The sequence below is a fragment of the Jaculus jaculus genome, chromosome 2 (assembly GCF_020740685.1).
Source record: "Jaculus jaculus isolate mJacJac1 chromosome 2, mJacJac1.mat.Y.cur, whole genome shotgun sequence".
Lineage (NCBI taxonomy): Eukaryota > Metazoa > Chordata > Mammalia > Rodentia > Dipodidae > Jaculus > Jaculus jaculus.
In genome coordinates this window covers 170132184-170144410 of record NC_059103.1, presented here as the reverse complement: position 1 = coordinate 170144410, position 12227 = coordinate 170132184, and the positions used below count along the sequence as shown (strand labels likewise).

The 12227-nt window shown below is 37.6% G+C and overlaps 1 protein-coding gene across 6 annotated transcripts in view; it reads right to left on the bottom strand.

Moving 5' to 3' along the window:
- Vps13b (vacuolar protein sorting 13 homolog B) overlaps window positions 1–12227 on the bottom strand; it is a 659022-nt gene that overhangs the window by 329801 nt on the left and 316994 nt on the right. For all 6 annotated transcript variants that reach the window (XM_045143281.1, XM_045143283.1, XM_045143282.1 and 3 more), the window contains one exon: window positions 2873–3076. In XM_045143281.1, the coding sequence (XP_044999216.1) occupies window positions 2873–3076 (204 nt within the window). The remainder of the gene's footprint in view (window positions 1–2872; window positions 3077–12227) is intronic.

Genomic DNA, 12227 nt, shown 5'->3' with positions numbered 1-12227 from the left:
CAATGGGTATTATCAAGAAAACGGAAAACCAATTCTGGTAAGGATGTGGGGCAAGAGGAATTCTGATTCACTGTAAACTAGTACAAACATTATAGAACTCAATACGTAGGTATCTGAAAAAAATTAGAAATAGTACTCCCATTTCATCCAGCTATGTTACTCCTGAAATATATCCTCTAGGACTTTACACTCTACTATAGAGATACTTGTACATTCATGTTTACTGCTGCTATTTACAATAGTTAAGATTTGGAAACAGCCTAGATACCCACTGACAAATGAATGGACAGTGAAAATGTGATACATATACACAATGGAATTCTATTCAGCAGTATGAAAAAATGAAATTTGTAGAAAAATGAATGGACATGGAAAAAATTATATTTAGTGAAGCAACCTAAGCAAAGAATGACCAAAATTACATGTTCTCCCTGATGTGGACCTTGCTTATAAATTTGTAAGTACATACATGTAACAGAGGGGAGAAAGGAGTGGAAGAGGCTGTTTGGAGAAAGGAGAAAATCAAGTAAAACAAATGGTATTTGAAAATGGAAGAAAGACTGATACTTAAATAACTATATCCAACAACACCACATTTAAAACAAAACAGGCCAAGGGACTAAACAGAGGAATACTAATGGCCAATAAATACTTTAAAACTGTTCAACATCCTTAGCCATCAGGGAAATGTAAACTAAAACTACTTTGAGATTCCATCTCACCCCAGTCAGCACAGCTTTCATTAAGAAAACAATGAATGACAAATGCTGGTAAGACTGTTGGGAAGGAGGAAGCCTTATGCATTGGTATAAGGAGTACAGGCTAATATAGTCACTATGGGAAGCAGTGTAGACATTTCTCATAAAACCAAAAGTCAAAATTACCATATGACTCAGCCATAGCACTCCTGGGCATATTTCCAAATTACTCTATGCTCTACTTAGAATTTTTTCATCAGTGTGTACTGTTGTACTCATCACTCCAGCAAGGAAATGCAATCAGCCAAGATATCCATCAGCTGAGAAATGGATGATGAATAGAACACACAAATACAGAATGGAATTCAGCTCATCAATAAACAAAAATAAAATGGAATGTGCTGGAAAATATCATGTTAAGTGAGGTAACTCAGGTACAGAAAGACAAACACATGTTCTCTTTAATATGTCCATCCCAGCTTAGTACCTTTAAACATGTGCTTTATAGTTAGAGAAAAATAGAGTGCAGATGCCAGGGAACTGAAATGGAGCATATGAAAGCGGGGGTTGGGGGGATGGTAAGAATGAGGCCTCAAGGAAGAAGAAGGACTGTAGCAGATCTTAAAGTGATAAGAAAGCCCAAGGGGTAATGCTAGGAATAGGAAAATGAAAGCAGGTAAGATGGGCACAGGAGGAGAAGAGAAAGGGTTAATCAAAACTAAGAACACGTATCAATAAACATTTTCTTAAAAGAAGTTTGTTGCTATTTAGAAATCTTGTTACCAACAGCACTACTACTTATATTTAATATAGACCTAGGCAAGTATATTTGCAGCTATCATGTAATAAATTATAAATGTATCCTCCATATTGCATCATCTAAATACTCAATGTTATCCTTTTTTAACTTTATTTTTATTTATTTGAGAGAAAGAGGCAGAGAGAGAGAGAGAGAGAGACAGAGAGAGGGAGGGAGAGAGAGGGAGGGAGAGCGCGAGCGAATAGGCACGCCAGGGTCTCCTGCCACTGCAAAGGAACTCCAGAAACATGCGCCCCCTTGTGCCATCTGGCTTACGTGGGTCTTGGGGAATCAAACCAAGGTTCTTTGGCTTTGCAGGCAAACACCTTAACTGCTAAGCTCTCTCTCCAGCCCTCAATGTTATCTTTTTTTATAATCAAATTCTTTTTTAAAATTTTTTGTTTATTTTTTATTTATTTGAGAGCAACAGACAGAGAGAGAAAGAGGCAGACACAGAGAGAGAATAAGCATGCCAGGACCTCCAGCAACTGCAAACAAACTCCAGACACATGTGACCCCTTGTGCATCTGGTTAATGTGGGTCCCAGGGAATTGAGCCTCGAACGGGGGTCCTTAGGCTTCACAGGCAAGCACTTAACCATTAAGCCATTTCTCCAACCCCCTCAAAATTATCTTTTAATATACTACGCCAAAATACTTACATATATTTCTATATTACTAATATATATTAATGTATGCTACATGATGTTTCTATTTATTTAAAAATTTTGTGTGTGTGTATATATATGTGTGTGTGTGTGTGTGTGTATATATATGTGTGTGTGTGTGTGTGTGTGTGTGTGTGTGTGTGTATGTATGCATATATCTACACACACATACACATATGCACACATACAATTTATATGTACAATATGTAATACTGATTTTATTTTACCACAAGACAATAATGGAACCATTATGAAATGTTTAATTAAGGTCACTAGTATACTATCTGACCCTCATTAGGATGCTAAAAACAACAGTAAAACATTAGGTGAGGGGAAGAAGAGAAGGACACTGGGTCTGACAGGGTTGAAAAATCACTAAACTAAAGGAAATAGTTAATATCCTTCTGTAAAAAGGGACTATAGGCACAGAGATAGAACAGCATGAGTCTCTTTCCATGTTCTAAGTTTTCATAGTCTTGAGGAAATTTCCTTTACTGCATCCCACACTCCACACAGTCCTGAGCTACTTCCTCCCTGACTGAAAGTGAACTCGAAGGAACACAATACAGCCTCCTCTACCAGAGCACCTCGGGAGGTGCTTCATCAGTGGTGAGGTCACCAACAACTCAACACTGTTACTTATAATGTTACTCCACAGTGTTACTTATAACCCTTCACTGAGTAACAGAATTTTTCAAAAACACTTACCTCAGTAGTGGTTCCGATATCAGCAGATGGGCTGCATGTGCTGGTATCAGGAGGGGCTGTGCCCACACTGCTTCGAACTGGAGAACTAGGGACAGGCCCAGCCACAGTCTCTGGATAGACAGAGGATGGACTGAGATTACCTCTCTTCTGAATCTTATTCCAGACCTTACTCATGGTATCAGCTAGTTCATAAAAGAGCTGGACCTGAGCATAGGGGGAAAAGAGGAAACAAATTTTCAACTTCTAGTCACATTTACTATAATGGTAAATATGAAAAAATTAAACCAAAATAATAAAAACAGTATATCACTATTCATGATTTATTCCCACTGTCAATTTTCCTTAAACTCAAAGTATGCTTTATATAATCAATCAAGCATTTCTCTGGATTGAAACCATAATAATAAACATAGCTCATGGAAAAATAGATTCCTTTGAAGATATGAGTAATAACTAACTGCAAATGTCTCTTAAACAGAGGAATGGACCAAAGTTAGAAAAAAATGTATCCAAATAAAGGTAATTATTTAAAAAATATGAAATGGATATTACTCTTATTCCCAAATAATTTCCATGCCTTAATAGATCATGTATTTGTGAGGTATAAATCTGAAATTAGATTTATTTCTTGAAAAAATATATTGAAAAAAAGAATGATATATAATAGTGAAAAGAAAATATTACATTATAAGACATTCCTAGAGATAGAAAACATCCAATCTACTATTCCCCAGGGATATGTCATGCCAATATTCAGAGAAGTTGTTTAACTTGCACGTTGTTTGACTCATTTCTAAGATATTTATACAAGCTTTAATAAATAAGCATTAATCATAGAATTTGTATGACAACATATTGCCATATACTGTATAAAACAAGCCCAGGGAAAAATGCAAACACAATATATAAGCAAATCCACAGCTGGATGCCATATTATGCTTGCCATTGAAACAAAAAGTGAAATTCTCATATTTATAAGAAGTTCCAGCCCCAGGACACATGCAGATGATGAAACTGGCTTCTCTTGTGGGCAGAACAGATGCATGAAAACACTTGTCAATCCTTATTTGACATAAAACAGTGCTGGGGTACATAGCTTTCTACTGCTTCTTGTGTAATGGAGTTGTAAATCCCAAGTTATGGACATTTTTATTTCAACATAATTTAATGGATAAAGATACTACCAAAAAGTTTTTTAAAAAGTTATTTCAAATTATCTTCTCCTTCAAAATGAGTATATTTCTCTTAAAAGAAACATTTTTAAAATATTTATTTATTTATTATTCATTAGTTTTATACTAGTGAATGCAGTCAAGTTGGTACCATTGTTAGCCTCCTTCCCCCAGCCCCTCTTTGTTGAGGTACATGTGTCATGCAATGTGGAGTTGGTCCTTAGTTATGGGTAGGAGGAAATGTCTCTGCTTATCATGACCCAATTTGTGGCTGTGACATTCTTTCCGCCCCCTCTTCTGCAAAATTTCCCTGAGCCATGTTGAGTTCATTTTAGGTCTGCTTCAGTGATGAGGTGTTGGGGGCCTCTGGGTCTCTGGATATCTGATTCTGTAGATGACTGTTCTCTGTGTTGATCTCCTTCACCCTTGTGCTAGTACCAGGTTCACCAAGAAAACAGCACCCTGGCTTGTTTTGCCAATTATTCTTAGTTTCAGCTGGGGCCCTTATGAGGTATGATGGGGGAGTTAACTGCAAACCAAATTCCTTAGAACGTTGGTTTTCTTTTCTTAAATAAACTGTAATGTACAGTATTAACTGAAGAAATCAAGTTCTACAACCTCCTAAGGGTATAATAAAGTGCATCTTGTAAGAGAAATGATGCTACTTTTATTGTCAGTACTTCTAATTCTATTATCATTAAAAAGTATCTCAACAGTACATTGTATTTAAAGTACAAAGTAAACAATGGCATAAATATCCAACATATTTTTGGGGGGTATCAGAGACCTCCCTGGCCAGCAACTCACTGGAAGATATCCCATCCGTGGCACTGAAAATTTTCTAATAATGATCTATGGCTTCTAAGTGTTCCCTTCTCCAAAAACATAGGTTTCTATGTGACTTATTTATAGTATATGCTCTTTGATTTTATTTTTTGAGGTAGGGTTTCACTCTAGCTCAGGCTCTCCCGGAATTCACTATGAAGTCTCAGGGTGGCCTCGAACTCACAGTGATCCTCCTACCTCTGCCTCCCAAGTGCTGAGATTAAAGGCACGTGCCACAACACCTGGCTTCTCTTTGATTTTTTAAAAATTTTTATTTATTTATTTAAGAGCAACAGACAGAGAGAAAGAGGCAGACACAGAGAGAGAATATGTGTGCCAGGGCTTCCAGCCACTGCAAATGAACTCAAGACGCGTGCGCCCCCTTGTGCATCTGGCTAACGTGGGTCCTGGAGAATCAAGCCTCAAACCGGGATCCATAGGCTTCACAGGCAAGTGCTCTACCGCCAAGTAATCTCTCTAGCCCAAACACATTGTTTTTAAAAGAAGAAACTTCTTAACCCAGAACTCAAGCTTCTCAACCAAAAAGATACAACCATTTTGTGGTTAAATATTGAGCATTTTAACCTTCAAGTTATACTATCCCCCTCCAACCCCACAACTAAGGCCAAAATGATCTAATACTTATAATCTATTTGAAGGTCTAAAATAAAATGACTATCAATTCTAAGCCTCAGTAAGGTCATGGTAATTAAACACCCATTCTCTGCTAGTAAGAAAATGAAATTTAAACTTGCTTTGATAATGTTGAAAAGGGCATATATCTAACTAGCCAGTCAATTTCTAAGTATTCTCCTTAGAACGTGAAGAGTGATGTCTGCAGAAAGACATGAGCACAAATATTTATAGCATCATTATCTGTAATAGCTCAAAACTGGAAAAATCCCAAGTGTTTTATAACAAGTAGTGAACAAATTGAAGTACAACCATATGGCTGAATGTTAATTAGCAATAAAAAGAAATAGTATACTGATGCATGTAACAATATGAGCCAAACTCAAAATGACTATGCAGAATGAAGCTAGGCAAAAAATACATCTACATAATTCAGACACAAATCCTGAAACAAAAATTAATCTGTAATGATAGAATCTGTGGATGTCTGTAATGAAAAGAAAGGACTACAAAACAAATGTATAAACTTTTAGGATCTTGGATTTATTCAATACCTAGTTTGTGAGATAGTTTCATGAGTAAAGGTATGTTAGACTTTTCCAAACTGGATAATTTGAACTTGAAGTTAATAACATATTAAGTGTACTTCAATAAAACTTAACTAAAGCATATCTGAAAAATAAATACCATATGAAGCTCCATTGTAAGGGTTATGTATGTAAGAAGTGAAAATCACTGGCAACTTGAGTATCGAATACTAACTAAATATAAAAAAGATTTTAAGGCCAAGCGTGGTGGTGCATGCCTTTAATCCCAGCACTTGGGAGGCAGTGGTAAGAGGACCCTGAGACTACATAGTTAATTCCAGGTCAGCCTGGGCCAGAGTGAGACCCCACCTTGAATAACCAAAAAAAAAAAAAAAAAAAGATTTTAGGGATGGAGAAATAGCTTAGCGGTTAAGGCGCTTGAATGTACCTATGTCCAACTCCCTATATTCCCAGATAAACCCCAGATAAGCCCAGTGTACAAGGTGACACATGCACTAGGATGAACATGCACACAAGGTGGCATATGTGTCTGGAGTTTGATTACAGTGGCTAGAGGGCCTGGCACACCAATTCTCTTTCTCTCTCTCTCATGAAAAAAAAAAAAAAGATTTTCATTAAAAAAAATTAAGAGATGGAACAAAATGGTAAGGAGTGGAGAAAAGTTCAAAGCATTCCTTCTAAGAACCACAAGAAAAGGAGGGCTACTTGTTTGTTCATTCATTCATTGATTCATGTATGTACTTGTATGTGAGGGCATGTTGACAAATGTCATGGCATCTAAATGAATGTCAGAAGACAAACTCAAGATTTGTTAACCTCCCACCTAGATTGTCAGGGACTCTCATTCTCCAGCTCCATTCATCAGGATAGCTAACTTACAAGCCTCCAAGAGATTCTCCTGTCTCCATTATCTATCTTGCCTTAGGTGTACTGGGATTACAAATATCTGTTAGCATGTGGATTCTAGGGATCCAAACTCAGGCATTCATGCCTACATAGAAAGCACTTTATTCACTAAGCCATCTCTCCTCCTGTTTAGAGAAGGAAGAAGGAAGTAAATAATTCCAGGCCTTTGGGCCTGAAAAAATGCTAGACACTGTAAGGGCAAGTAGAGCTTCCATGCCAGTATCCATAGAAGATCACTAGAACTATGTTAGCCATGTGGCTAAGAGACTTGCTTAATATAGCAAGCAAATGTGGGAAGATAACTCCACCCACTGGGGAGCAAGGTCACACTGGATGCTGTCTTGGAACCAGTGTCAGGTTCACTGCAGGATGACCCAATACCTGAAGAAAGCAATGGCCCAGGTCTGAGCTCACAGAAAGATCTACCCTGGCATCAAGCAGTGATGTGCATTAGTGTGATGGAGTCATATTTTCACCTTCACCTGGACAGCTATACTGAAGGCTATCCAACTTCCCATGCCTGTGCCAGGGGAAACCAAGTTTTGTATTAGCCTTGTTTGCTCAGGGACTGCCTCCACCAACCTCACATATCACTATGTGTAGAAAGATTCTATTTGCTTACAGAAGCAGATGACCTTGCCTTGAAATTCTGAGTCAGATTGGTGAGCCTAATGATCCTAAATTCCAGTCCTGCTTAGAGGGAATTTCTACACCAGGCCTGGTTTCATGTGGCGACTTGCATCTCCAGTCTTGTTATCTTCTATACTGGCCTGCACCCTCTATAGGTGGTTGAAGTAATCTTAGGCCACATTAGCAGTAGACAGTCTATGGCTAGCTAGGCCTTGGTTCTACCCAAGTTTTCAGAGTATGACATAGCATTGCAGTACTGATGGTCACAGGCATGATAAAACAACCTGAGGCCAGTCCCTCCACTGAGAGGTGGCTCAGAACCCAACAGAATACTTCACTATCTGACAAAAAGCAGGAAACAGGATGAGGCAAATGAGCCTATATTGGCCATAGGGAAAGTTCTGCAGGATAAACTGTCCTCTTGACATATTTCCTTAGTTCATGAGGAAAACATCAAAACCAGCAAATTTGGGACAAACATATTTAACTCACCTTATTGTTATCCAAACTTTGGAAAATACATATAGCAGACATCATAAATATAGACTTAGGTAATTGTACTAGAATAGTAAAAATAACTATAGAATCAGAAAAATGAACAGCCTAATTAGAATATCTGGAATAACAGGCACAAAGTCACATTAATGATTCTGAAATGACACTGCCATGAATCAAGAACTTTCAGGGAACTATGACTTCAGTTAATGGTAAAATTAAGGTATCAAAAATACCAGGTGTGGTGATGCATGTTTTTAATCCCAGCACTCGGAGGCAGAGGTGGGAGGATCGCCATGAATCTGAGACTACAAAGTAAATTCCAGGTCAGCCTGGGCTAGAGTGAGACCTTACCTCAAAAAACCCAAATAAAGAAAATATCAAAACATACCATGTATGGGTAAAGTCTCAGATGGAGAATTAAAAATAGCCATTTTTTAGCACACTCTTTAAGGTTCAAGAGAATTGGAAAGATGGCTGAGGGGTTAAGGCACTTGCCTATGAAGCCCAAAGACCCAGGTTCAACTCCCCAGAACCAGATGCACATGGTACATACATCTAGAATTCATTTGCAGTGGCTACATGCTCTGGCATACCCTTACTCTCCCTCTCTCTCTTAAATAAATAAATGAGTGAACAAATAAATAAATAAATGTTTTCCAAAAGGCTTTAAGAGAACACTGATAAATGGTTCACTATCTCAACAGAAGGGCTTAGTAAAAAACTGGACAGTTAGACCCTATTGCTGAAAACAACAGAGGATGCAGTCATAGGACACTGGCAAATCAAGATGGAACTGAGATGGAAACCATCTTCCTGCTGGGTAGCTGCCATAGTGCTGAAAGGTTCTGTAGGAGAAAAGTAATTACAGTCTGAACAAGCAGTAGATCCTGCAAGCTCAAAAATCAAACAGTACTCATGAGTATAATAGTGGCAACCAGTTACGGGGATAATCAACTGCTTTCTGATTAGATAACAGGTCATACTCAGTGGGAACAAAATATGTCTGGTAGTGAGAATAGAGTCAAATCTATACTTTAGAAGGTCACAAACTCCACAGAAAAGCTTCCACTACCCTCTGACTAAATATATATTAGGCCTATTAAACCGCCTTCTAGGTGTACATGTTTAAGCCCTTGGAATCATGGTATTTTCTCACTCTTGGTTAAAGTACATTTTTACAAATGAGAGCAAATACTGGGGAGATCCAAGCAAGAATCATCAAAACGACAAGAAGAGAAAGCCCGGGGCTTAGTACTGGACAAACCATCTATATCACACCTGCCACAGCTCAGGAAGCATTGCATAGGGAGTTGTACATGAGTACTGCTCTCACTACTAACAAGAGAACCATTCCTATAAACATGGTGGTAAAGAGCAACATTAAAGGAGATTCTAACTATACTCTCCAAGGCTCAAGGAACATTACAGAAAGGAGGCAGAAAAGAATGTAAAGCCACAGGGTACATGGGTGTACCCTACTGAGATGAACTGACTGGTGCATCCATGACCCCATGGTGGTTAGCAATGCTCCTATAAGGCTGGCATTAATCTGAGCCCATCAACATTTTGACATGCAGGATGGAGGAGAACAAAAGGAAAGAGATAACAAAACAAAACAAACAAACAAAAAAAGGACTACCTTGGCCTGGTGTGGTGGCACATCTTTAATCCCAGCGCTTGGGAGGCAGAGGTAGAAGGATCTCCATGAATTCATGGCCTCCCCGAGACTACATAGTTCATTCCAGGTCAGCCTGGGCCAGAGTGAGACCCTACCTCAAAACTTCACCCACCCCCAAAAAAGACTACCTTCACAGTAGAGGAATGGGGGGGGGATAAAGAATAAAGGGCTGGAGAGATGGCTTAGCGGTTAAATGCTTGCCTATGAAGCCTAAGGACCCTGGTTTGAGGCTTGATTCCCCAGGACCCACGTTAGCCAGATGCACAAGGGGGCACACACATCTGGAGTTCGTTTGCAGTGGCTGGAGGCCCTGGAGTGCCAATTCTCTCTCTCTATCTGACTCTTTCTCTGTCTGTGGCTCGCAACTAAATTTTTAAAAAATTAAAAAATTAAAAAAAAAGAAAATAAAGAATAAAGACATAGGTTGATTAAATTACTGTATGTTCATGTATTAAAGTCCTCAAAATTTTTTAAAAAATTAAAGGAATCCTTGAGCTGAAACATATGCTAAGAAAAATTGAAAACATGACAGAAGGTACAAAATACATGAACAGATTTTAAAAAGTATCACGGAATTTACTGAAAGGTTATTTGAGAAGATTCAGTTGGAGAAGGATAAGAGAAAAAGAACAAAGAGAAATCAAGAAACCTTATGGAAACTTTGGAATAGTATTAAGAAGCAAATATTTAGGTAATGGGATTTGTAAGGGGCTATAGAATGTCACTGGGGTAGAAAGCATGTTCACAAGGATAATAAATGAAAACTTCCCCAACCTAGAGAAGGATACAAATACCTGGGTACAGGAAAGCCAAAGATCACTAATGAGAGTGAGCCAAGCCTATTCCACCACACATTATAACTAACCTGCCAAACTGAACGATAAATAGAAGATTCTCAGAAGCAAGAGAAAAGAAAGAAGTAACATATACCAGTGTCCTGATCTACCTGACAGCACACTACTCAGCAAAACCATAACGGCCAGGTTAAAGCAGCATGACATGTTCACAGTACTGAAATGGAAACCGAAAGGTGAGAAGGCCATCTCTAGAAAAGTTACTCTATACAAAAGGGATGAAATAAAGACATCTGCAGACAAATCAAACAGTATACCTCTAACAGACATATTCTATAAAAATGATCAAACTTCTTCAAACTAAGAGACATAACTAAGAAAGAATAAAAGACCAGAGGTTTAAAACTACTGGTAGGAACAACTACAAAAAACAAAATGATCTAAAATTATAAAATAGAGATCATAAAACATTCAAATATTATATATTATGAAGACAACAAAATCAAAAGAATTAAGAATAATGATTACATTAATGTGCTGAGATCAACAATATAGATACATGTAAGGTAGGCGATCAAAAATAAAAGGAAGGGAGAATAGAGTACAAGAATTTGGGCTGGAGAGATGGCTTAGCGGTTAAGCGCTTGCCTGGGAAGCCTAAGGACCCTGGTTCGAGGCTCGATTCCCCAGGTCCCACGTTAGCCAGATGCACAAGGGGGCGCACGCGTCTGGAGCTCGTTTGCAGAGGCTGGAAGCCCTGGCGCGCCCATTCTCTCTCTCTCCCTCTATCTGTCTTTCTCTCTGTGTCTGTTGCTCTCAAATAAATAAATAAATAATTTAAAAAGAAAAGAGTTTGGGCTTTTTTTTTGAGTTTGGGCTTTTTATTAATATCTTTTCTGGTTTTATTATTTCTTTACCTTATCATAATAATGTTGTGTTACAATAATTTCAAAATATTTTAATCAAAACATGTTTTCTGAAGCCTATGGCAACCACAAAGCAGAACTTTGTTAAGAGACAATAGATCAAACCACTCAACCACTGAGAGATAAAATAAAAATTTTCCCAATAAAAGTTAGATAGAATTCACAAATCTAGGTTTAGAAATTTTTATGGGAAAAGTTTTGGCAGTGCATTTGTTAAAAGATCTAAAGCTATCAAAATTCTTCAATTTCAGTAATGCTCTTGTCACCAAATTTTCCTTTGAGTTGTTGCTTTTAAGGTCTATAGCATCTTTATTCCTGATGTTGGTAATCTATGTTCTTTCTTTTACCCTTTTGTCACTATAGTTAAGGAACTGTCCATGTGGTTGTACTTTCCATAGAATAGCTTAATTTTATCTCTTATATTTATTTTATTGTTGTGTTCTGTGTTTTTATTTGTTCCATTCTACCACTATCTTTAGTATCTTCCTTTTATGTGGTTTAACTTATTCAATTTTTTCTTATTATATAAAGTTGAACTAAAAGTGAATAATTTATTATTATTATTATTAATATTTGATTTTATACACAAAGAAAATAAAATCCATGTTGCCTATACTTTCATGGCTAAGGTTTAAGCACCATGATCTAAGACTATTAACAGAAAGATTCTGAATCAGGCTTGGTAGAGAAACAAAACTGGGTTTCTTAGAGTGGTGAGGCTTATTAGAGGAGTGTTATTATGCCA